This window comes from Myotis davidii, unplaced genomic scaffold (genome assembly GCF_000327345.1).
Source record: "Myotis davidii unplaced genomic scaffold, ASM32734v1 scaffold2364, whole genome shotgun sequence".
Taxonomy (NCBI): domain Eukaryota; kingdom Metazoa; phylum Chordata; class Mammalia; order Chiroptera; family Vespertilionidae; genus Myotis; species Myotis davidii.
In genome coordinates this window covers 339,295-366,655 of record NW_006294758.1, presented here as the reverse complement: position 1 = coordinate 366,655, position 27,361 = coordinate 339,295, and the positions used below count along the sequence as shown (strand labels likewise).

At 35.8% G+C, this 27,361-nt stretch overlaps 1 protein-coding gene across 1 annotated transcript in view; it reads left to right on the top strand.

Moving 5' to 3' along the window:
- The first annotated feature begins 2,297 nt into the window (after positions 1–2,297).
- Positions 2,298–27,361, top strand: part of LOC102754647 (low-density lipoprotein receptor-related protein 1B) — a 139,960-nt gene continuing 114,896 nt past the window's right edge. Inside the window, exons 1-9 of the mRNA XM_006769211.2 lie at positions 2,298–2,304; positions 2,956–3,062; positions 7,423–7,552; positions 10,280–10,386; positions 10,724–10,856; positions 17,416–17,538; positions 22,501–22,626; positions 23,348–23,485; positions 25,194–25,328. Of these exons, the coding sequence (XP_006769274.1) occupies positions 2,298–2,304; positions 2,956–3,062; positions 7,423–7,552; positions 10,280–10,386; positions 10,724–10,856; positions 17,416–17,538; positions 22,501–22,626; positions 23,348–23,485; positions 25,194–25,328 (1,006 nt within the window). The remainder of the gene's footprint in view (positions 2,305–2,955; positions 3,063–7,422; positions 7,553–10,279; positions 10,387–10,723; positions 10,857–17,415; positions 17,539–22,500; positions 22,627–23,347; positions 23,486–25,193; positions 25,329–27,361) is intronic.

Here is a 27,361-nt window from a genome sequence, read left to right as displayed (position 1 = left end):
GTGTATTAAAAAATAGCTAGTAAAAAATAAAGTATATACTTGCTTTGTACTCAAATAATACATAGATATGTACAAGATGTTTGAAAAAGCTATATTACATACCAGAGTTACTTGAATTAAATAGTTCTGTCCTTATTTACTATAATAAAAAGATGTGAAGGACCATAACATAGAAATATTTACTACTCAATAAGTGAAACAAACTACTTAACATGAAATATTACACAACAGCATAACAGTCACTCTATCAAAGATTTTCTAAGCTTAACAGCTATTTTCTGCCTGAAAGCTGATCATCAGTAATCATACTTTTTACTGGAGATGAACTGAAGGAAAGATGGCCTCAGAATGATGCCCCTACCAGTCTCCTCTGTGGGAGTTAAAGTATGGATGCTAAGGCCACCCTCTATCTTGCCAGAACCAAGCCCCATCCTCTTTTTCTGCTCTGGAGTGGTGTGGCAGTCAAGCAGAAGAATGGAACTAGAGGGTTGAGCATGCTCTACACATCAGTTCCAGGGAGCGCTTTGCAAATGGAAATGTTTCCTCAAACCAGTGCAAGCAGTTTGCAATGCAGCTTGTCTCTCAGACTTGCTATTCTATCTGTATACCCCAAATTACAAGGAATCTGTCACTGTCTTTTATTAAATACTAGAGGCCTGGTGCACAAAATTCATGCACAGGTAGGGTCTCTAAGCCTGGCTGTTGATCAGGGCCGATCTGTGGGGCCCCCACTGGCACCCACTTTGACTGGCCTGGCACCACTGTCTGCATGGCAAATGGCGGCGATCAGGGCACCTCTGCTGGTACCTGCCTTGGCTGGCCTGGGGCCTGTGGGCTGGGGGCAGCCCCTGCATTGAGCATCTGCCCCCTGGGGGCCAGTGCATGTCATAGTGACCAGTCGTTCTTCTGGTTATTCTGCCATTCAGTTGATTTGCATATTAGGCTTTTATTATATAGGATGCACAGTGGAGAAATTGGAGTCTGTAAACCTTTCTGCTCTGCCACTAACAATATGGCTTTAAAAATCAGTTTTATTTTCTGAATGTAGTTACTTCAATTTTGTACAAGATGGCTTTCAAAGCTGTTTATTTCTGAGATTGTTTTGCCTTCTCTGCTATCAATGGTCATGGCCAGCTCTCTTTGATTTTTATGAAATGAAATGGACATTGTTAGCCATTTGCCTTGGACAAGTAACTTGAATTCTCAGGGATTTAACATTCATCTCTGTAATATGCAAGCAATTACCTCCTCAGTACGGGAGACAATAGTATGGCCTAACACAGAAGCAGAGGCCCTGGTATCAGGTCATCTAGGTTCGGATTTAGTACTAGCTCTTATGCATACGGGGTGATTTGGAGTAAGTTCCTTATCTTCTCTGTGCCTCAGATTGCTCGTCCAAAAAGGGTCCAATAATAACACTGCCTTATAGAGTACTTCAGCTTGATGAAGTAATTCAAGTACTTAGCATTAATGTCACCTAGTGCTTAACACCAAATAAGCAATCAGTAGCTGATATTAATTATTACCGTTATAAGTAGTAATACTAATATTAATACAGTTGTTTTTTAAGATTCAAGTACTGTATAATATATGTAAACACAGGCAAAGGCGAAAAGTAAAAGAAGCCACGATTGTTATGCTCACATAGGAGTCCTGAGACGTGAAGAGCATCCTCCAGTTAGTGGCTTTTTTCCATTCTTCAAAATAGCAGCTTGTCTTATTCTGTAGCCTGAAGTTCACATTTTAAAATAAAGTGATAACAGAATGTTCTGATACATATTCCACTTGCCACCGTTCCCCCAGTGATCTCCGCAGTGTTCTTTATGTAGAAATGTAGGCGCTTTCATGGTTCCAGGCATTCAAGATGTTACCCTATAGCTAGAAACCAAGGGCTGTGAGAGCAGTATTCAAATGCAGGCTGAGTTTTTCACAATCTTTATGTAGGAGATTAGACCTCATATGGATGTTCCTTAAAAGTAATTCCAATTATTTCTTTCTCCTTCTCCCAAATAAGGATATTATTGTTTGTAAGATAGCTATAAATACAGTTAACCAGTAGAGGAAAAATGTCTTTCATCATGCTGGATATCAGGTCGGTTTAGAGAACAAAAACTAAACAAGCGGTGATTCCCAGCAGTCCTAGAAATTACTTGCAGGAGCAAATTTCTGCAATCCTACTTTACTGTTCAGATGAAATACATTCCACTTAAGCCAGGTAGCAAGTCATACTATTTGGCTTATGTCCTATATGGGATATGGTAAGCATCATTAAATCAACAACTGGAAAATTACCCAAAATGACAGGTAAATTACGTAGGGCATAAGAAAACAATTGTATAAACAAATAGGCAGTTTTCAAAGAAAAAAATAAAAGAGCTTCCATCTGCCTCTTCCACCTGTATCCACCAGTCATGTCCAATAATACCCCCCATGCCCTTCTTGTTCTATGAACTCTGGAGTATGTGGGGATAAAATTGAAGAATTAGAAAGTCATTATAACGCATAGTAGAAAGTAAAAAACCATGGGCAAGACTCCTCAGTCAGGAAATAGCCCTGTGAGAACAGAGTTTCACAGAATGTCTTACCCCAAGTAAACACATAAAATGACTTGGAATTCCAACAACCGGGGAGGATTACTGCTATATTATAATATGTAGCTTTTTATACCTTTTATTTTACTTTGCTGCTGTATGTTTATGGAACAATGGGCTATTTATCTCTTGTCTTTGTTTCAATTTGTTTCTAGAATGCCACTTTCTATTCATGACTTTAGAAATAAATTGGAAAGATCATTATATTATGTACCTCAGATGCTTCATCAAACATTTTTCCTGAACGATTTATTAGTTATAACCACTTTTTTTATTAATGCTAACCTCGTGTTGTATGCTATTTAAATTTTAAAATGCAGTTGCATATAATAGGATAACCCTGTGCTGCTGTTTCCGTCCCCAGAGCCACAGACCTGTACGTTGAAGGATTTTCTCTGTGCCAATGGGGACTGCGTCTCCTCCAGGTTCTGGTGTGACGGGGATTTTGACTGTGCGGATGGCTCTGATGAGGTAGGCAACTTTGCAACATCAAACAAAAACTAAAGTGGTGTTTTAGAATCACATGTATAATTATTATTGTTTAATCCAAGGACACTCTGAAATGTACTTTGCTCCTGACACTCTGAGAGATAAGTATTATGTCTAAGCTCAGAGCCGCACACGCCCAGCACAGGGAATAGTGCTTGTGCTGCTGTTGACAGTCAATTTTATAATCTGTTTTACCTCAAGTGGTGAATGGCTCGGTTGGGAATAGGATGTTTGGAAAGCTTATTCCCTCTAGCTGCTGCCCTTGCCGTTAGTGAATGTGTTCGTAAATTTGCTGCAGTATCCATAGGCAGGACTAATATTTTATGCATTTAAAACAGTTTCTTCTCCCCAGTCTCTTTCTCCATAGATACAGTCTCAAAGATGTCTATGTAGGTCATCAATTTTCATGAGACCACAGGTTCAGCTGTGCTTAGTTGATGAATCACAATCCATTTATAACAAGGCCTGTGTACACACAGCTTAAGCGAAAACGTTTAGAATGTCTCTGTATAATTATGTAAACTTAGGTTGTGCTAACATTTATGCTACTTCACACGATTCGTTATTTATGAATCTATGTTTTTCACCTATTAATTACTCCATCCACGACGCTTTAAAAATAATACATGACATGTGGTTATATTTTTTCTCAACCAAGTCGAAAATGACCTGATGACCTCAGTTTTTATTACCAGGAAGCAAATCAGCAACACTCATTTCTCATGATTTTCTCTGTTAATGACTGTGCATGTTAATATCAGGAACACAGCACTTGTGCGATCAAATCCAGTCAGAGATGAAGGACAAATGTGGTCCCTGGTCCTCAGTGGGGGAACATGACTCCCTGGAGCTAGGCTGCTGTGGTCGACATGCATATGTAGTTCCCCCTCCTGAAGGACCGCCGCTGGCTGTGGGCGTGGCCAGAGACAATCTTCCGGGGGGCTCCAGAGGCTTCTGAATTTCAGGTCCAACTCCCTGCAGTACCTACTAAGATCCTGCTTCTTTGGGAGAAGCCAAAGGTCTTTACTATTGATAGAACCCACATGAACTGTTTTGTCCCAGTCTTCAGGCATTCTTATCAAGATTACACAATTCTGCATGACATCTCACTATCTTGAAAAATCCCTGTAATCACACTCAGGTGCCTGGAATTTGGAAACCAATGGCTGTAACTTCTCACCTGGAGGCCAGAAAACCTAAACCTCCAGGTTGCGAAGGTTTCCTAGAAGTTGAAAAATACTATTTCTATTCATGGGAGTTAAATTCTTACACTGATCAGCTAAATCTTTATTTAGCATCTATTTAGTCAAGGATTATATTAAACATTCCCCAGTCAGGAAAGACACATTTCACACAAACTTCTTCATATCATGAAATTGTTTTGTTTTCTGTAAAAACATTTACCTCAAGCCCTGTTTAATCTATGAAACATCAAGAGGAGGTGATATATTGCTTAAGGCTTATGATTTTACCTTGCATGTTATTCAGGAAATGTCCAAGGTACATGTACAGAATCAAACATTTCTTTTTCAAAAGTCTTACTCATGTTAAAGTAGACATCTAATTCCAGGTCCTAGAAAGGAAATTGACAAAATGAGCAGCTAACATCGTGTCAAACCAGACAAGACTCAGGATTGTGTCCAGAGTACTTAGGAGCAAATTTGAAGAGATTTCCATTGATGAAAGGAAAAATTTGAGCATCATAAATAATAAAATGGTTGCAATGGATTGAAATACAATAAATGTATACAAATACATAAATTCATAATAATTTTTAGAAAAAATAAAAGGCTATTTTTCACTTCGGAGGTTGTTAAGCTATCTGCATTCTTAATATTCAATCAGACAAATGTAGAATGTGGGACATTTTATAGGACAAATGATCTTTAAGTAGTAAATATCATTTAAGAAACTAGGAAAATGGGAAATAGTCCCACATTAAAAAAACAAATTCAAACCAAATTCAATGTGCAGACCTCTTTTAGATCCTTATTGTACCAAGCAATCATTTATACAGTTAAGAAAACAAGGATATTTGAGGAAAGAATTAAGAATAACTTTATATTAAGAAATTTTTGTTAATTTTGTGATGTTAATTTTCTGATATTGTTGTTTTTATGTTAAAATAATTCAGAATGTAAATAAGTGGGAAGAGGATGTATGAAGCATAAAATATTGTTAATGGTTAAACATGGATGGTGGGCACATGGGACTCATTGTTCTAGTCTCTCTACTTTCTGTGTATGTTAATTAAATACCTGACAAGTAAACACACACACACCAACTATGCTTTATTGTAGATCAAAATCTTCTGATGATATAGAAAGTGCCTAAAATTACCACTTTTTGTGCTGTCAATAAAGATACACCAATGCCATTGGTTAATGAATTAAGAATTATTTCCCTGAAATTTGTCTTAATGCTAAGATAATACTTCATTAATTCTACAAATATATATGGGACAGTTATTATAATCATGGTGTGGTCATAGATACTTGGTACTTAGACAAATATAATTCCTATACCAGTGGAGCTTAATTACATGAGAATGTTTTAGATTTTAAAAAAATATTATTTACTGTTGAGAGTACTACAGTATCCCCCTTATTTCCTCCTCATTGCTCCCCAACCTGGTTCCTGTCCTGCCCCAGACATTCACCACCCTATTGCCTCTTATTTTCTGCATTTGCTACTTCATTCACTCATTCATTTATTTATTCATCAGTTTCTATTGAATGCTTATTATGTCCCAGGAACAACACTGAGCATGAGGAGCACAGCAGTGAATAAAACATATGAAATCCCTTTTTCATGACTACTTCTCCAACACTTTCGACACCATTCACTGTTACATAGCTTACTCCTCAGATGTAGCACATTTCAAATTATCCTTACACATTAAAAGCCTTTCTTAGGTAGTTCCATTTCTGTTTAAGCTTTCACTGTGAAGCCTTTCTTAAAAACCTTAAGAATATGTATGTTTGAAACTATTGAACTAATTTTGACAATTAATGAATTTTATTGCAATTGTTGGTTTAGGTACCGGCCTTTTTAACACTCAATGAGTTTATCAAATACAGGGAGAAAATCTTATTTTGATTCGTATTCTTAGTTAATCAAATACAGGGAGAAAAATCTTATTTTGATTCGTATTCTTAGTTAAGAAACACTCCGGCAAAGAGTAAACTATTTATACTTGGGGAAAGAAGGGAAGTGGAAAACAAATTATACAGCAGGCAGCCTATTAAACTGCTATCAACAAAGAGAAAATTGTAGAAATGAAAGTAAACTCTCCATCCCTCCATGAGGGTAAAACTAAGAAGAAGCAGAGAGTAATTGATCGAGATGTTCCATTTCACAAGCTGTGATAAAGTTGCACCGGTTGTGGAAGGAACAGACAAGTACATTTTGGCAAGAGTATAAATTCCTTAACAATAAAAAATCATAATCCCAGCAAGACGTGTCATGGTACCATTCCATTTCAATCAGGATGGCAGCCCCGAAGGAAGGTAAATTTCTAGTGGATCCCTTTCACTGATCACATATAAAGAATCGACATATCCCCGAAGGTATATCTACTATTTGACTTCCAAATAAAATTTATATGTGAGCTAGCAGAAATGACAATTGTGACAGTTCATTTCACAGTTGATTTTATGAACAATTGTTGGGAGAGAGGATTGTGAACAGCAAGCCAAATAGTAAAAGAACGGGTACAGGGGGAAAGATGAGAAGAAGGCTAAAGAAAGAAGACGAGGAGAGATTTGCCAATGCCAAACAGAATTGCTTTAAGTTTCTTGTTTGTTTCACATGCCATCTCCCCACCCCACTCCCAATGAACTGGATGTAATTTTTAGAAATAATTCTTTAACCTTTTCCCCTCACAATCTTCATTCTCCCTTACAGTTATTAAAATTGTGTCAGCCCTGAACAATCCACTTTGAGCAATTTAATTCGTAGGATGAAGTCGAAGCATTTATGTTTTTATTTGCATTTCTCTGTTTTATTATCACTCACAAAGAAAAGTGGAAATTTGTTATAATTATTTTAGGTAGCACTGGGCTTATCCATGACCAACTGAGCTATTTATACAGGGTGGGGCAAAGGAGGTTTACACTTGTGAATATGCAAAACACAGTTTATTCTTGTATTATTATTACTTATTACTAATTGTATTATTGTTTTTCATATGGACAACTGTAAATCTACTTTGCCCCACCCTGTATGAGGCAAACTTGATTTCTATACTTCTAGGTTTCTATGCATAAGGGTTTAGTTGTCTTTGGGTTACATTTGTCTAATAATTAAGTTTTAAATACATCTGTGTTGTGTTTTTTTACAGAGAAATTGTGAAACTAGTTGTTCCAGAGATCAGTTCCGATGTTCCAATGGTCAGTGCATATCAGCAAAATGGACATGTGATGGTCATGAGGACTGCAAACATGGCGAGGATGAGAAGAACTGCGATCCAGGTAAGACAACGCAGGTGGAATTAGTTTAGCTGATATTTCAACCTGATAGAATTTAAATTTGCACAATGATATTTAGAAAACAGTGGAAAATTCATACACAGATTTCTGTTTTTTAGACATAATCTGAAATATCTGTATATAGCTTTACTGGTGTGCCCTTTTTATGTTTTGAAAGTGTTTCAATAGGTAAAATTATTACTATGTTTGAGATCCAAGCATTACTCCCCCAAATTTGACCTTTAGTTTCTGTATCTTTCCACATCATTTGGTATTTTTTTTTCATGACAACACAATGAAATATGTTGAAACTGTAAATATGATAAAAGTTAAGTTTTCTACTATGGAAATTAAAATTATGAAATAGGGTATAGTAATTTTAACATGATACCAACTGAGAAAAAGCATAAGTGTATTATTTCTGTTTACATCTTGGTCCAAAATCAAAACAAAATTAGGAAGCAAAACCAGCATATAGGAAAAACACACCCAATTTATACATTTTCATTTCTTAAATATGGCTCTATAAATATGCTTATTAAAAACTTAATTTTTATAGTTAACTATTTTAAAAACGTATTATAGAAATCACTAGGGAAAGTATACTATAATCTGTGTATAACCATGAAAGCATTACTTTGAGAGATTAGGTAAGAGTAGCAGATACAATGCACACACATGACCATGTCCAGTACCATGCCCAAGATCCATAGCTCTAATTCAGTGGTTCTCAACCTTCCTAATGCCACAACCCTTTAATACAGTTCCTCATGTTGCAGTGATCCCCAACCATAAAATTATTTTCTTTGCTACTTCATAACTGTAATTTTGCTACTGTTATGAATCATAATGTGAATATCTGATATGCAGGATGTATTTCCATTGTTACAAATTGAACATAATTAAAGCATAGTGATTAATCACAAAAACAATATGTAATTATATATGTTGTTTCCGATGGTCTTAGGCGACCCCTGTGAAAGGGTCATTTAACCCCCAAAGGGGTCGCAACCCACAGGTTGAGAACCGCTGCTCTAATTGGTCACATAATTTTTCTTACTGAATCCAGAGACGTTCTCAGACTCATTAATAAAACAAATCCTAGGCAACCATTGTCAATTAAAATAAATTAAAACATAAGGAAAAGGCTTTTCAGCGTTCCTGGAACATGCAATTCAGACCACAAAGTAAGTATATGGTATTTGTCTACTTAGTATCTAAAGTAAGGCTAAGAACCCCGAAGTTTGAATGCAAACAAATGCAAAGCCATAGCAAAAGAAGCTATAATAATTCTGATGTCAATTAATTAGATTGGGTTCTGGTAATTACTTATATATCTACTTGTTGTTTATATTTTCTGTGTCATAAAGGAATACTTCAAATTCTATAGACTCTGTTAAGTATACATGTACTTGTGTTCAAAACCCCAGAACAAGAATAAGTCTTATAAGTTATGCAAATATGAAAATTATGTCAACATAATCAAATAGATATTACAGTGTCTGTGAGACCATGCCACGATTTCCACATTTAGCTATATATATATGTATATATATGAGAGAACATTCCCAAGATTCACTAAATCCTATTTACAGTTTTGAAAATAGTGTAAGGCTTTTATCTTATAAACTTGAGGCCCAGTGCACAGATTTGTGCATGGGGGAGCGGTTCCTCAGCCTCGGGGGATGGAACAGTGCACCAAGTGGCAGCAGCCAGGAACAAGCCTAAGCCGGGGCTGGGTGCCATGCCACTTGCACTCTTCCTGGCCCACTGCACCTGCCACCACTGTTCTGTAGCGCTGCTGAGGAGTCGGGAGAGGCTCCTGCCACCACAGCTTTGCTCGCCAGTTGAGAGCCCAGCTTCTGGCTGAGCGGCGCTCCCCCTGTGGGAGCCCACATACCACCAAGGGGCAGCTTCTGTGTTGAGTGTCTGCCCCTGGTGGTCAGTGAATGTAACTGCAACTAGTCAACCAGTCATTCTGGTCATTCTGTCATAACGGTCACTTAGGCTTTTTATATATATACCAGAAGCCCGTTGCACAAAGATTCGCGCAATAGGCCTTCCTTCCCCTGGCTGCCGGCACCGGTTTTCCTCCGGCACCCGGGACCCAGGCCTTTGGTCCGGCTGCAGCAGAGAAGCCAAGCCTCGAGGCTAGGCTTCTCCGTTGTGGCCCCAGTGAGGCTTGGCTTCTCTGCTGCCAGTCTTCAGTCTTCAGTTTTCAGTCTTCACTCTGGCTGGATGCCTTCAGTCTCTGCTCCGTGCCTGCATATGCAAGTTGACCTCCATCTTTGTTGGGTTAATTTGCATAATCACTCCCATCCCCCCCCCACCCTCCCTTGCCTTCCCTCTGAGGTTTAATGGTCTGTTCAGTGCTTCTCTGTCTCTGGATCTAGTTTTGTACATGAGTTTATTTAGTTATAAAAAATTTATTTAGCTCTTCAAAATCAAAAGCATGAGCAATATAGTGGCTTTTCTGTCCTGTCTTTAGTTTAGTGAATTGAATACTTACTGAGCAGAATATTATATTATTGAGGCATATTGAATACAATGTTATAATATTGTAAAACACATTTAAATGAATATTTAATATCAAATGCTGAATATAGTTTATATAATATGAACTATTTTCATTACTCTGTATGAATTTTTATATGCTTCTGTATGTTTTTTTCTATGAAGCCAGTCATTCTTTTTACTGAATCTAAATTTCAACTTTATAATTATATTCAGCTTCTCCTACTTGCTCATCAAGTGAATATATATGTGCCAGCGGAGGATGTATTTCAGCATCTTTGAAATGTAATGGAGAATATGACTGTGCTGATGGTTCAGATGAGGTACAATCTATCATTTGATTAAAATCTCTGAATTACATGAATTAGATTTAGGAAAGCAAATGTAATAAAAATAGAGGAAAGTGACAGAATCTGGATTCTTATCTGTCTAAAATGCTAGAACAAGTACATTCACTACAGTAATTTCAACAAATACCTGAATTTTAATGTTGTTTATAGACTAAATCCCATTGTCATTTGCAGAGATTACATTCATTCAATCAAAATGAAAAAGCCCACTGTGTGGTCAGTCTCCAGTAGTGTCAGCTGCATGCTTCTTGTGCTTGTGACTGCGTGTTATCATTAATAAAAACTACAGTGCCCATTTGTATTGGAACAGATGGACTGTGTGACTGAATGTAAGGAAGATCAGTTTCGATGCAGAAATAAAGCCCACTGTGTTCCAATTAGATGGCTGTGCGATGGAGTTCATGACTGTGTGGATGGCAGTGATGAAGAGAACTGTGACAGAGGTAAGGTATCCCTGTGTGTGTGTGTGTGTGTGTGTGTGTGTGTGCCTGCCATGAGTAGAAACAACAGTTAAGGCTCTGTGCAGAATATATAGTGTGCTAGAGGCAGAAGATAAGATCATTAAGTGCTGATGACTCTTTCTAGTTTCATTAGATAATAGCCTGCTCTAAATAAGCAAAATCTGGATAATTTTCAGGAAGAGTACAATATCAGTCTTTGTACAATGATGACAACAAAATTCAAGTCTCTATCAAGTACTTGCCAAGAGTATGTCTTTGGACTAGGTGCTGGGTCAGGTATAGAGATACTAGAAGAAAACAGGTAACATAAACCATTATTACAAAAGCATTTTCAGAGTACATCTGTCTACCACATTGCTTGCCTTATTCTGAATGAATAAAAATAACATATTATTACATTACTATATTACACATACTAATATGTTAGATCAGTGGTTCTCAACCTTCCTAATGCTGCAACCCTTTAATACAGTTCCTCATGTTGTGGTGACCCCCAGTTTCATTGTTACAAATTGGACGTAATTAAAGCATAATGATTAATCACAAAAACAATCTGTAATTATATATGTGTTTTTCGATGGTCTTAGGCAGCCCCTGTGAAAGGGTCATTCGATCCCCAAAGGGGTCATGACCCACAGGTTGAGAACCACTGTTCTAGATCCATATTGGTTATAGGTTGTGCTCAGATTTCCTTCTTGGCATGTGGTTGTGAAAATTGCGTACACTTTTTGTCAGTCTGGAAGACAACTTTGAGTTTTGTAGTATATTATTTTCGAGCTATGTGAAGATATTTCCTGACAGATAACAGCTTTTAGTTGTAAGTCACCACAATAAAATCAGTGATTATTACTACTTTAGAATTAATGGAATGAAAAGAAATTGTGTGATGAAGCTTATAATAACCATAAATTACATAAGTCTTGTAATTTTTGTAATTTTAAATATATTATTAAATGATGGCTTTTTTAACTTGCTCACAGAATTCTCTCAATAAACTTTATTTTTCAGAAATATTTGGAACATTATCAACAGATAATATCAGATATTGATATAGGTTGTAAGGCATTAGAATAGACACTCAGGATTTGTAGAGTATAAATGCATCTAAATGATTTACTTCTATAAATATCTATTCATTTGAGAATAAAAATTCTTCTACTTTCTCTAATATTATTTCAAACCTTTACGATTTGCTCATATCTGCATCCTAGAACCTGATCAAGAATTATATTCAGCAGAAGAAAGCCTAGCTCTCATTTGGAATCTGCAATGCATTACAGAGAGCCATAAAGGTTAAACTTCCATAGCAGTTGTTTCTACTTTTGGTTAATTTCTCATTCACTTTCTGAAACTGGTCACTCTAGAGCCAGAAAGCTGGGTGGACAGTCTGACACAATCTTATGTAGTCTTTTATGTGAAGACTTTAGAGAAAAATTTAAGTTATTCATCTTTCTTCTATTTCATAACAGTGTATTTCTTTCTCCTATTGTTTCTTGCCTGGGCTCATGTAATACTAGCTAACTGTTCTCCAATACATACTACTCAGTGCTACCAGGTTCATCTTCTTTACATGTAACTCAGATTATGTTAGTCTTGACTCAGTCTTCTTCCTTTCTGGTTCCATACAAATAACTCAACTGGCAGTCAGATTTCCATAAGAATGATCCCATTTTATATCCCCAGTCTTATATTCTACTAGAAGCCCATTGCACGAAGATTCGCGCAATGGGCCTTCTTTCTCCTGGCTGCTGGCACCAGTTTTTCTCCGGCACCCGGAACCCAAGTCTTTGATCCGGCCACAGCAGAGAAGCCAAACCTCTTCAGTCTTCACTCCACGCCTGCATATGGAAATTAACCCAACAAAGATGGCAGTTAATTTGCATAGTTGCTCTGATTGGCTGGTGGCATAGCAGAGTGACACCAATTTGCATGTTTCTCTTTTATTAGTGTAGATTATTTATTTTTACATATAATATATCCTAGCCAAACTGGAAATAGTATTTCCAAGTGGGAAATATTCTAAACATCCACATACTTTTCAGCATCTTCCCTGATTCTTCTGCTATTTTCACCATCTTAATAACTCTGCCAATAAAAATTATATCTGTCCTTTCAAGTCCATCTCAATTACCACTGTCTTCAACCCAATTACAGTCTTTTTTTTTTTTTTGGAGTTTCTCCAGCCACTTTTTGATTGCATTCCTATTAATTCATTCTTCCTTCTAATATAATTATTTCTGTATCATTTGAATGCATCCCCTGTTGAAATGTGAGTTTCTTGATGTCAACAATTGCATATGCAAACAGAATGAGGAAATACATTTCAAGTCATGATATTATTATGTACAAAGTTACAGAGGTGAGGGACAGTTTAGCAGTTTAGGAACCACAAGTAATTGAAGATTTATACTAGAACCTGGATTTAATATTAAACCTAATGAAAAGTTTGCCAAGGCTCTAAGGAATCTTCTTTTAAAAAAATATAAAAAGGAGAGAGTGATAATTTTTTACTATATAATAGTGCAGATAATTTACCGAAATATGAATCTAGTTTCACTTCTTATCTACATGAAACTTTCTGTGCTCATTTTTTTCCCATGATATCAAATCCAACCACTGTGAAATGTTCCCAAAAACTGTAGGATCATCTGGAGAGAATGAGGAGGGTACAAGAGTAAAGAGAGCAATCTTATCAGGATTAATCTATTTTTTAAATATTGGATTTTATAAAAACTGAACAATGGAACTCAGGTTAGAAAGTCAAATGTTACATAAAAAAATTGAACATTATAGCATTTCACATCTGAGGTATCTCATATTTAAAACTATTCTAAATGTTTAAGCTATTTAATTAAATAATTGAGAACCTTTAATTCAATTACTTATAAATGTGTCAAAGTTTCCCTCCCTTCTCTACTCATGTTAACTTTTCTTGAGTGTTAGTTGTTGTTGCTGTTTTTCCACTTCATAATTAAATTCCAATGAAGTATCTTGGTGGATAAAGCATTTGATCCTGTATGGATGTACCTTCAGGCATGACAAAGTTCAGATTTCTAGTATTTAATTTACTTTTAGGAAGTGGTTTAGGTTTGGATAAATGTACATCAAGGCATTGAGGAAACAGAATGCCAGAATTAACTCCTCTGCTGCTAAATCCAACTTTCATTCATCTCAAATCTGGACCTATGAGCTGACAGGAGCTAATTGTTAGGGGCTGGATAAACATGGAATATTCTTCAAAGTGAATTAGTTTTACTAGTTTACTTTAGGAAAACTAAAACCCACAATGCTATGGAATTAGAAACAATGTCTATATTTTAAAAGATAAAACATGTTGCCTAAAGGAAAGTTAGTATTTGCTTTGTCCTGAGCTCCCAAACTATACTCCTTATAGCAATTTCAGTGGAAAAGATTGAGAGTTGTTCTCTGTAGTAATCATCACCTTAAAATATTTAAGCAACTTATGTAAATTACAAAATATTATTGTATATTAAAGTTTCTGTCAGCCCAAATTGAGATGAGAATTCTAGATGCTTAGTTTCTGTAGTAACACTCTTGTCCAGATTTTTATGAACCTGCCAAGGGCTCCCTTATATTTAGACATAAGTTGTTAATTAATAAATACTTTATATTGTCTAATAATCTCCTGTTGAGCTGATCAAGAACATGACTAGGAAACTGATATTATAATTCAGATAATCTCTTCTAAAATAGCCGGTATACTTTTTTGTTGTTTTTCCTGTGTGCTTCATGCCAGTTCAAAATAAGCTTTTAAGTTATATAAGTTTCAGGATGCCATGGTAGCCACCATGGTGCATTTTTTGAAATGAAAATTATTTTTGATACAATAGGAAGCCTTTAGTAAGTTATCACAAAACTCTTGCCTTTCTGTTACAATTATGATTTCATTTTTATGTCTCTTCTTTTTAATAAAAGAGTGGCACATCCAACATTCCCATAGGGAAAATTATAATGTTATCTCATATACTTTAGTGAACTCATTTTTCCTTTCAGCAATCCTGATGTGCTACAAATAGAGTTTTCTAAAATAATCTGAAGATATTGAGTTCACAGTTGTTTTTTTTAAAATTTAACTCATTGTACATTGGAACATGCAATGAGATTTAATCACTAGAATCTTATTTTAAAAGAATACAACCCTTTTTTATATTCTATGGATTTTGGTATTGAATTAAGCCAACAGTCATTTTAATTTTTTTTTAGAACTGAAGACTGTGCAATTTATCCTTTTTATTGTTGTCAGACAAAATTGGTACATAGTAATTTATTGCATGGGTTTTAGTAATTTAAATTATTTTAGATTATTTAGATTGAGTTAGGGCATTTTAGAGCTAAAAATTGCAGAGTTTGAAAGAAAGGGGCATCCCAATGCCAGACACTATACTCTCAGAGGTCTCACATGGTAATATTCACCTTAGTGTTCTAGACCAGGACCTGCCTTTATCTGTATCTTAGAGTTTGTTAATCAAGTTTGTTAGTCCTTAGAAATGTCAATGTAAGCTGTACACTTCTGTTGAGATTTTCCCCCAGAAAATATTACACTGTTCTGATTCATATCACTATACATTCTTGTTCTCAACTTCAACTATCTAAGATTCTAAGATTCTAAGCAATATATCTATATTTCTTTAATCATCTCTCTACCATTATGCATATCAGATTTTTAATAAGTTGACTTTTTTTCTTGCCTTCTACTTCACAGCAATAATAAATTTTGATCTTCTTTAAACATCTGACCACCAAATTAACAAAGCCACCCATACCTGTGCCCAGCCATTCCTCCTCCTTTCTATTAAAATGGAAGACTAGTCTCCCCTCCAGTCTAAGGATATTCTTTTCATTTTGCTATAAATATTAAATTTTTCACACTTTCTGAATTTTCAAAGAACTCATAATATCAATTACTCTCTCAAATGTAGCTAATCTATGTCAAGTTATCATCGGTTATTTTCTGGGTTGCTGCAACCCCTCTTCATTTTTTTCCTCCAATCTTGGCTTTATCCCTCACTATCTTGGTTTCCAAGTTCTCCACACTGTAGCTAGAATTATCATTCTAAAAGTTCAAATCTGATTCTGTAATTTCCTAAATTAAATCTTTGCTACTGAAAGTGAATTATTAGAGATCTGTGTGCAAGTCAAACCCAGAACAAGAGCTATTTGACCTTCATAAGACTCGGCTCATTATTCACTCCAAAGAGCATCCACAGTTGAACAATGCTTCATCCTAGGTATTTTGTAGGCTTGCCAGAATGAGCACTATTGCTCCCCAGCCCCATGTCTAAATGAGCATATCCTTTTAAAAATATGTTAATACCTTCAATCATCAAATCTAACCAGTATATAAGCTATGTTTCTTAGGTATGAGGTTTAAATAGGTAAAGTATTTCTCTGAAAAAAATCTTATTAATCTTAATTCTAAATTCCCATAAAGTATCTTTGTGTTGTTTCCCCATGAATAGCTTTCAAATATGAACTTATAAATTACTTTAACCCCTTCCCCGGCAGAAACGTGTATACTCGTTTTCAGAAAATGTTCTTTTTCAGTCGTCGACGAGTATACTAAGAAAATATGGTAAAAAAAATATGGTTTATAGGAAGACGAGTTACAAACTGTTTTCATAACCAGCATCAAAAATACTATATAGAACCAAAATTAAAAAATTAGTCTGAAAAAGAAACGTTTTTAACAAAAAAATTGTTGGGGAAGGGGTTAACCATACCTCTTTTGTAACATATGAAGACATTGAGTCCCAGAGAGGGTAATGGACTTGTCCAAAGCAAAACAATGGAAGTTCCTAACTCCTCAACCATTGTGGTTTCCTATGTATTACTATATACATAGACATATAACCAAAATTTATTAGTACTTTGGGTCCTTTGCATGTGGCAAGTGTACTTAATTTTGAGTTAGAATATCCTTATAGTCTCAATGCTTTCTATTTAATTGCAAAAAAAAGGAAAACATTTTGAAAATTAAAAATAGAGTACTTTATTACATAATTATCATGAAGATAACTAATATTTCAACACATTGCCAATTTTTTATTTCTATATAAAATTATTTTTCTATGACAACACAACCTTTTTACTGGTTAATCTTTTTTCAGTGATTCAGTTTGTCAGTTTTAGATATAGTTAAATGATCTCCTTTTCTGTGTCTTTTCTTTCCAGAACAATACCGTTTTTAATAATGAAGGTTAATACCATTTAAAAATCTAAATTTTCTTATGCTCAATAACATAAAAATATATGAAAAGGAAGATAATTTAGATTTCAGAAAACTTTCTTTGACCAGATATTAGTATTTTTAAAGAAAATATGATATACATGAGGGCAATACCAGATTGCTTTGAAAAGTAAACCATTAATATCTTTTTTTAAAAAAAATAGTTTGGACATCTCATATTAGATAGAAAAAAAATAAAGAACTGAGAAGCTAGAATCTGTGCTAATTAGCAGAATACATGTTTTGCTGACTGGCTTTAATTATGCTATATCTTTATGTTTGTTTTTAATAAAGGAGGAAATATATGTAGAGCAGATGAGTTCCTTTGCAATAATTCCCTTTGCAAACTCCATTTCTGGGTGTGTGATGGAGAGGACGACTGTGGAGACAACTCTGACGAAGCCCCGGACTTGTGTGGTGAGGCATTTCGTGGCTCTAGATTGCTCTCTCATCTCCCGATCTAACGCACCCGCATGAATCAGTGACATGGTGAAGGGACCCACAAATCCTGCTGCCCTGGGTTCGGTAGATAAAGGGTAACCACAGATACAGCTTTTGTTCAAGTAACAAGAGATTACCCTGTTCAAACTTTATGACTTTCTGGAGAGCCCTCTTAAATCTGAACTTTCACCTGTCAACACTGTTCACAAGATAGATACGGTCTGTCTGAGAGGATTTAGAGTAGTTGACCTTTTGGAATTGAGTAAGGTTCATCTAAGGACTTTGGCATCATACCAAATTGGTACTTTAGCCTAAAACAATTTTCCTTTGACAGATAAGTACATGGAAAAAATGTGAATAATAAAATTATATAGTTCTACATGGCTCCCACTACTGAGGCTGAAGTTGTTGAGAGGCATATCTAGTATATCTATATTTCTATCTATCTGGATAAATTTATATAAAGATATCTCTCTTTAGGCATATGATACACACATTACACAGATAAGTGAAATAGGAGCTATTTAATATTTAAATCTAAAAATCTTAAATACCTTCCAGGGCCAGGAAATGGTTCTCAGTGACATGCCACACAGCTGCTGGAAAACTTGTAAAATACATCTAGATTGATTCTCTGGATATTTCTTAATTCCCTCATTGGTACCAACATTGAGTCAAACTATGATGTGCTGGAGACTGTGCTAAAAAAATGGGATTTAAAAGTATGAGCACATGGTCCTTTTTAAATGGAGATATTCTGTTGGATATATAATATTTTCCATACATTATATTTCAGGCACTGATAGAATTAAGTAAAAGGTACAGACAAGGCAGTGAGAATAGGATGAACTCTGCTTAAAGGGACATTCTATCTTCATAAAGAAGGAATGGTTTTTGAAGAGTCAGGGGGGAAAGGTTGCATTAAAGGTGAAAAAATTAGTTTTTGATAGGAATAGAGACTCATTCTCTGTTATTAAAATGTTTGAAATGAGTTGAATGAATTGATTGACTCTGTGTCGATGTGCAGTCATTTAATTAGACAATAACACATTTTCCATCCCTTTATTTCTGTTTTTGTGTGTGTGTGCAATTAGAAGCATATTCATATATAGAATGTGGAAGATTGGTGTTGTAGGGAAGTTTGAAAGGAATGTAAATTTGAATCATTATAGCAAAGTGAAAGAGAGCGACATGGCTAGATATATGTATAGGATTTTCAAGTAGTATTCAAGGCCCATCTGCCATTGATACATATTCATATATGTTATATCAGTTAGCCTTGTGATATGATCATCTGCAACATTCCTGAACTTCCCAGATGCAGACCATGGAATAGCAGATGGTTTACTCATCTAAGTTTGTGGGTTTTTTAGATAACTAAGATTAAAAAGAGGAAAAGGCCAGAAAATTCAGATTATTTGAGCAAAAGTGAGTTTCTAAGTGAGTGCTTGGAACAGTGTCCACCATATAATAAGTTATCAATAAGTATTTACCCAATGAGTATATTAAGAGATGAAACATGGGAGGTAATACCATTAGAGATGAAAATAAATACAAAAGAAGGGAGTGGAAAAGAGGGAAAAGGTAGATGTATCGATGGGCTAAGGCTGAGGTTTCAGCTTTATGTTTCAGCTTTATGTGTCTTAATGAGACTGCTTGATTTTAAAAGTTGGAAAAGTAGCAGATTATGATCAGAATTTGGAGCATTTGAATTAGTGATTTTGTAACTGAAGTAATTGGAGGAAATATCAAATTCAGCTACACCATCCTATCTAATAATAGACAAACATTGTAATTGACCATACCTTTGCTACGCCTCACATTGGCTAATCAGCACGATATGCAAATTAACCACCAACAAATATGGTGGCTAATTTGCATACTGAAGGCAGGGCAGGACAGCGCCATCCCACCTGCCCTGCTGCCATTCGGGCTGGCTCTCTGTGACCTGGGGCAGCAGGCATCCGGGCATCCCATGTGCGACCCGACCCGGGGTGACTAGGCGTTGCAGCAGTGATCGGCCAGCCCAACTGGCCGCCATCCGGGTGTCCCGTGTGTGACCCAACCCGGGGCAGTGCCCCAACCCCCGGATCGGCCCTGCCACCTGCCACCCAGGGAGCGGGCCTAAGCCAGCAGGTGGTTATCTTCCCAGACTGTGAGAGGGCACAAATGGGGCTAAGGGACACCCCCCCCCCCGCTCTCCCTCCCCCGCCAGTGGACAAATTTTTGTGCACCAGGCCTCTAGTGTATAATAGTGCTCATATCTGCAAGCAACACAAACTGTCATTGGCTGAATATTTTAAAAGTTTGTTGAAGTCTTTCAATGTCCACAGCCTTCTTAGGGGAATGGATGGCCTAAATAGATTAAATATAAATACCTTTAGTTTGAGAAACTTAAAGAACTAAGAGGTCCACTCATTGGGTGGTTTGCTCATTTGGATGTTGAAATCACCTAGGATGTGGAATTAATTTGGATGAAGGGTAGGTATTATAGTCTTCAGTGAATTAAGGAGAGTTTGATGTTTATGAAGTTGATGAGAAAATAGCAATAAGAAAGAGGTATAATCAAATTCTTGACCTCAAAATAGCAGTTTTTGTTTTAGTTTATTTTTAAAATAGAATGTGAAAAAATATGGTAATAAAATTCCGGAAGCTGTAGTAGGAAACTAGGATATCTTCAAACATGAAATAACATGAGGTTTGAGCAATTTAAGAGACATTCCTAAAATACCTATAGGGAGGAACTATGCTTAGAGTAACAAGCAGATTTTAGTTAAAGTGAGGAGGTCAGCAGGAGGATAGGGCATATTTAAGGAGCTAATAAAGTAGCATTGCTACATGTTGGGGTACTTATTCTTTGATCCTGTTCGACTACACCAACTGTGAGGTGCACAGATTCTCTGCCAGGAACTGGACCTTCATGAACACCGGGTATGAGATGGAGGAGACATGAGAAGTCATCACAGGGACATAAGAGAGATTTTATTGTAGACCAAGTAGCCATTGCTAACCAAGGAGCCATCAGATGTAACAGTTCTTCAGAGTAGCCTTACAAAGCAGCAGCCACAGCCAACAGGAGCCCTTGCTAACACAGCAGCCCAACGAAATAGCCATGCACCGGCTGGTCAGCAACACATCTTTATACCAACTCAGACAAAAGAAGCTTCTTGGCAAATAGTGACATCAATATTTGGGTGATAGAAAAGTGCACCTGCACGGTGCACGCAGTAAGTTTGCTGTTTACTTGCTTCTGCACCTGCATAAGGCAACGTGGCCTGGAACCTCTGGTGTACGCAGATCAGGGTTCCCACACTCAAAGATTAGGAGTGATAAGAGATAATCTGAAAGAGTGGCGTGGATAAGGTAATGATAAGTCTATTATGCCATGTAAAATACCTCAGATCTTATTCTGAAGGTGATAGATAAGTCTAGAAGAGGTAATTAGATTAATGTGTTAGGTGGATTGTTATGGTGGCTTTTGGAGAATCTTGGGTTAGGCAGTAAAACTGAGACATTTAGGGTTCTACTACAGTCCTGTCAGAGATAATAAAGAATTGCTCTATTGTGATTGTAACTGGCATGCATGGAAAGAAGAGGACAAGTTTGGGGACAATATCATCTGAACTTGTTGAGTAATCACAGTCAAAGGTCAATGAGAGGAATGCATTTAGAATAATCCCAGACAAATGGCTATGATGGGCCACTAACAGAACTATGGAAATAGACAAATCTTATGTTTGGGGAAAGGGAGTTGAGGAAAGAAGAGAAGGAATTGAGTTTTGAACTTGTTATATTTAAAATTTCCGTGGGAAAGTTCTATAATTAATTGTGAAATGCTATAATTAGATATCAAGTTGCAAGTCTTGAGGGTTTGGAGTCAATGAAAATGTCTAAGCAGAGAATTCAAGAGTGAGAACATGAAGGGATCAAAGAGAGAGCCCTGTAATGTTCTATGAGGATGAAGAGTCATTATAAATGTTTCCTACTTCATGGGTGGAAGTCTTTTGAAGAGATAGCGATAGAAAGGACAAAAATAGAATTCCCTGGCTTCCATTAGTATCTCTGTAACTCTCTCTCTCTCTCTCTCTCTCTCTCTCTCTCTCTCTCACACACACACACACACACACACACACACACACACACACTAAAATGAAAAAAACTGCCTACTCTGGCCAATATGGCTCAAATGATTAAGTGTTGTCTTGTGCACAGAAGGGATACCAGTTTGATTCTCAGTCAGGGTACATGCCTGGGTTTCAGGCTTAACCCCTTTTGGGGAGTGTGCAGGAGGCAGCCAGTCAATGTTTCTCTCTCTCTTCCTCTCTAAAATCAATAAAAAACATATTTTAAAAAGATGAATAAACTAAGATCACCTTATGTGCCTCAAATACATAGCTGCACATTTGTTTGACATAGAGTAAGAAGCCCAGCTATAGTATTATTGAGTTTTGTTTTGTTTTTTTGGGGTGTGTGTTGTTGCTTTTTTCACTGAATGGCCTACTTTCAGTTTTGGGCCTGTAACATATGCTTGCTGAAGCTCCATTTGGTGTGAAATTGTTCTTTTAGATAGTAAGTGTCCTGCCATGTTGTATAAACTGAAGGCATAAATTAATTTGGTACACCAAGTGAAGGCAGCTAAGATAAGGCATCTGGAAATGAGAGCATGAAATTTGTCTCTTTTTCTTATTTCATTCAACATTTCAGCTGTGCTCTCTTTTCTGTAGTTAATATAAATAACTAGGATCATAAGCTTCTATTATCACACATTTTTCCTAGTATCTACTTGTAGGCGATTTCCATAACAAAAGATATTCAGAAAAGCTAGATTATGGACTTGAAACGAAAAAAAAAAACTAAAAGAAAGACAAAAGATGAATAGTTGTTCAAAAGTCAGTGTATCCAATGGAGCTGCTTTGTTTGTTTTTGTTTCATTTTCAGTCAAATTTCTTTGCCCACCCACGAGACCTTACAGATGCAGAAATAACAGAATATGCCTGCAGTCTGAGCAGATGTGCAATGGGATTGATGACTGTGGGGACAACTCAGACGAAGATCACTGTGGTGGTAAATCCATTGAATGTGAAATAATTGATTAAGTGAAGCTATAAAAATATAAAATAATAAAATGATTTTAGAGCTCAAAAAATTTTTAAATAGGTTTCACGTGTATGTCTGAGGGTAGCTTTGTAGACACTTGATTATCTGACAGAATATGAAAATAATCTGCTAACATTTTCTTTGCATAGTAGCACTGTACAACTTAATCCAGAATCTCCACTCATCCATAAATCTCCTTATAGGTACTTTATTAAAGAAAATACTGTGTAAGAGAAATAACATAGTGCTTTAAAAATGTTCTGTAAAAGATCTCCTTGGGTCGGAGTGGGCTTCTATTGATTGTATGTATGTGCACCCAATTCCTTTTTCACAATTCTGAAATTAAAAACACTTAAATCAAAGTTTTACTGAAGTATGTGTCAAAACTGGTGACAAATACTGACTTGATCTGGTCTGTGGCAGTTTATAGTGCTTAAAAAAATCCCACTCAGGATTATATTCACACATTTTCCTGTGGAAATATGGTGGTGTTTACTATAAGGTAAATACACTGCTATATTGTAAAAGTCAACATTTCAGAAATTTAAAATTAGGCCCCAAGAGCTTCAAATAAAGGATTGTGGACCCATGTGTTTTTATAGTATTTAGTAATATCTTGGACTTGCTATATTCTCAATAAATTTGTTTTGATTTGATGAAATTCCAATTATTTTTAATGACCTTGTAGGTAAGCTTACATATAAAGCAAGACCTTGTAAAAAAGACGAGTTTGCTTGCAGCAATAAAAAGTGCATTCCCATGGACCTCCAGTGCGATCAGCTGGATGACTGTGGAGACGGTTCAGATGAACAAGGCTGCAGAATGTGTGAGTTTGTTTTCTTTTCAAAAGGTGCCGTGGCACACAAGTTCACTTTTTGCTTTCTTATGAGCAAATTTATTTTATTATTCTGAGAAGAATATTTCTGTTCAAAATGTGCTTAAGTAATACCATTTGTTAAGCTTTAACTAAAGCAAATATGCACATCACTTAAGTTGATATCCGAAAGTGTGATGTGGGAAAGGCTGGTTTTGCTATGAGTGACTTTATTGGAGCTGTAGCTGAGAACTCAATATTTAAATTCAAATTTGATGTTCAGCAAAGGAATCTATATCACTTAATATTTTAGTTTATAAAATATAATGATGATACTTTTTTGAATTTTGTAAGCATTGATATTTCTTTACTGATGATAAAGAACATTTTTCAATGTTTTAAAATTTTAACCTATTGCCAAATTATTCATAGAGAAACTATCATTATTTTATTCAAATAGAGTGCTATGATAATTGAGCTATTAGACCTTGACTATTAAGCATTTTGTATTCGGATAATGTTTGATATTTGATTTTTTATATTAAGAAATGGTTGAATTGAAGACCATAAATTAAGGTTAGTTATAAAAGCCACTAAATACTTCCCACTTTTGAGTCTTTTCTTATTTTCTTATTTATGCATCTAAGTTGTTCCTCACTGGCTGATGAAGCAACGCACATCAGGATACGGCTACATGGCTCATCCATAGTATAATTCCACTTGTGTAATTTAATTAATTGTAAACTATTCAAGAGTTAGTGGGGATTAATAATGCTTACAATTTTGATAATGAGAGTTCTCATATTCCTCAATAGTTTGAGTTGTTTAGGCAAAATAGGGATAATTTAACATTATCCCTATAATATTTTGTCTTTAATTGCATTCTAAAATGTTTTCCTGGATGGGAGATGAAGCAGTGAAATGATAACAAGTATGTTTGGAATTACATATAACTCAAAGTCCTTCCTAACCTGTATTGCTGCCCAAGGCCATTGGAACATGTTATACACTCAGTCCTCACGTGTGTCCCTGTAAAAGTTTAAGAACTGCTGGTTGTGCCTACCTGCTCGAGTAACATGTATATATGATTATGTCCCTGACACTGAGCTTAGCTTAAACATAAACGGCTACAACTCTAGGTAGTTTCTAGGAGATGTTTTGATTATTAGAGAAGGATGCAGAACCCGTGCATCATAATATAGTAAAGAGAGCTTGTCATTAGAATCATTTATTCTTTTTGACAATTTATTTTTATTGTTGAAGGTATTACAGATGTGCCCTTTATTCTCCATTGAAACCTTCTAGCCCCCCCTGCCCCCACCCAGGTGTTCACCACACTATTGTCTGTGTCCATGGTTATGGATATAAGTTTTTTGGTTAATTTCTTCCCACCCACCCAACCCCAAGACATAGAAGCATGGAACCGACTGCCTAATCTAAGAGAATCATTGACTATGGACTTCCTTTTAGAAAGTAGTTTAACTTGGTAACAGCTGCAGGCAGTTTGGTCTACACTACATTCAATGTCAATGAGTTCAGTTTTTATCCTCTTCTTTACCTTTAACAGAGAAGAGGGCTCATATGGAGAGACCATAGTTTTATTAATTCAAAAAAGAGTCATCTAGGGTAAAACACATATAATTTTAAATTAAGAACAAAAGTAAACTCCTACTTCAGGAATTACAGCTATATTAGTTTTGATCATATCCTTTAATCCCAGCTTCCACTGAATATACCTGTGAAGATAATGTGAATCCATGTGGAGATGATGCATATTGTAATCAAATAAAAACATCTGTTTTCTGTCGCTGTAAGCCTGGATTTCAGAGAAACATGAAAAACAGACAGTGTGAAGGTACAGTACATTCCCTCAACAGCTTGCTCTTAAATCTTTAGGTTATAAAAGACTCCCAAAGCTGCTAAATTGGAAGATGACAGGGGGATTGATTTTCATCAAAATGGTTTGTATCTGCGGGTTACCAGTTTATTTATGAGAATGAAAGTCCCTGGGGTCAAGAGGCTGTTTGTTTTTACTGCTAAGCTAATCACCTCGGAGGCTACAGAGCCTTGTCTGCAGCTGATTCAGACCACCAGGAATTTCATGGTGGTGTTACAATTCTGTTTTGAAATGCAAGTAATGAAATTGCTGGTTCAGGAACCATTGCAGAATTAGAGGCACTTCTTGATAGAGCATGTTTATGATAACCCATTTCTTTTCCGTTGTGGCACTTTCAGTAATGCAATAGGCAATTCACTTCTAGAGAAGTGTGGGCTTTTGTCCTAACACCATGTACTTTGTATTGCCAAGAGGTGTCTTTAAAATTCAAAGACAGGATTTAAATAAATCTCTGTCAGCTTACTTAAAATCATTTAAAAACTGAGCATGCAGGCTAGGCAGAATTTCATAGTAAGTTCTATGTAAATATAATTTAAATCAGGCTTTAACTATAGAGTCATGAAATACCATATGCACTTTCTGCAAGTTTCTTTATTAAAATTGGTATTATTGTGATTGGAACCATACCTAAATCATCTGTCTGGCTTATCCAGGATAAATTCAGATCTTAAAATACTTTCACCTACCAGCTTCCTTTACTACTGTCTATGTTATTCTTGGGTTAAAAAGGGGAAGGGGAGAGTTAAATAACGTCAATCAAAATGGAATTATGGAAATAAATTAATGAAACTCAGTCCATAGAGAAACAAGTGTAACCATGTCACATATATGTAAATTTTGAGTTATATACTTGTTTGGATTTTTCATGACATGTTATTTTTCTATTAACATGGAACACTGAAAACTGGCAACTTCTTCCTTTTTTTAAAAAAGAAAGCAAATTATTTCTCAAGATTAGAATATTTCTTGCTTTTTAGAAACCCCACTACACATATACTACATACATTACAAGCACAAAATCTCTTCAAGATTTTAATATCAAGTAACATTAATTAGTTCACATTTATTTGGGCTGTGTTTCTTGTGTATACTTACAAATTGAGAAATCCTATTCTGAAAATTTTCCTTTTTAGTTATATTTCATGGCAAATATAACCTGCAAGTTCCAGTCTGGTTTAAATTGCTATGGATCCACTCAAACTTTTGTTGTGCAAATGAACAACATTTTAATTCCTATAAAATTTGCATCTTTATTTGATAAATGAAGATTTAACATAAGGAAAAGCAGTTTTGACTTGGTGTGAAGGAGGGGATAGACATTACATTGATTTGTAATCAAATTAATTTAAATTTGTGCTCTTTCTTTATATGGCTCCAAAAAAATAGCTTAAGAAATGGTTATTTGATGTCAAAGCCAAAACTCTTCAATTGGAACATCTAAAGGAAGGGTGGGGGACCTTTTTCCTGTGAAAGGCCATTTAGATAATTTATAACATCATTTGAAGGGCATACAAAATTATCAACTTAAAAATCATCCCTCTATATTTGGTCAAATATTTAATTAATTTACCCCCAACGCCTCAGCAGGGCCAAACCAAATGATTTTAAGGGCTTTATATGAGATCCATGTGCCAGACATTCCCCACCCCTGGTCAAAGAAATAACAAGGATAGCAGAATAGCAGTAGAAATGGAATGACAATGGCTGTGTGCAAGGCACTATTCTAGATAGCGGCCACTTGTGGGATTCCTCTGTCCGTCCGCTTCCAAAGCTCATGAAACAGGCATTTTTGTAGAGATGAAGAAAAATGCTAATCCTGGCCACCACAGGGCCATGTGAGGGAACTGAGGCTTTCTTAAATCAAGCACATTTTTGCACATTTTGAATTCCTGTAAAAAGGAAACCGTAGTATCAAGTAACTTACTGTTTAAAATCACAGGTACCAAACAAATAAAAAATACTTATAGTAAGTTTTCAGTGATTAAATGCTG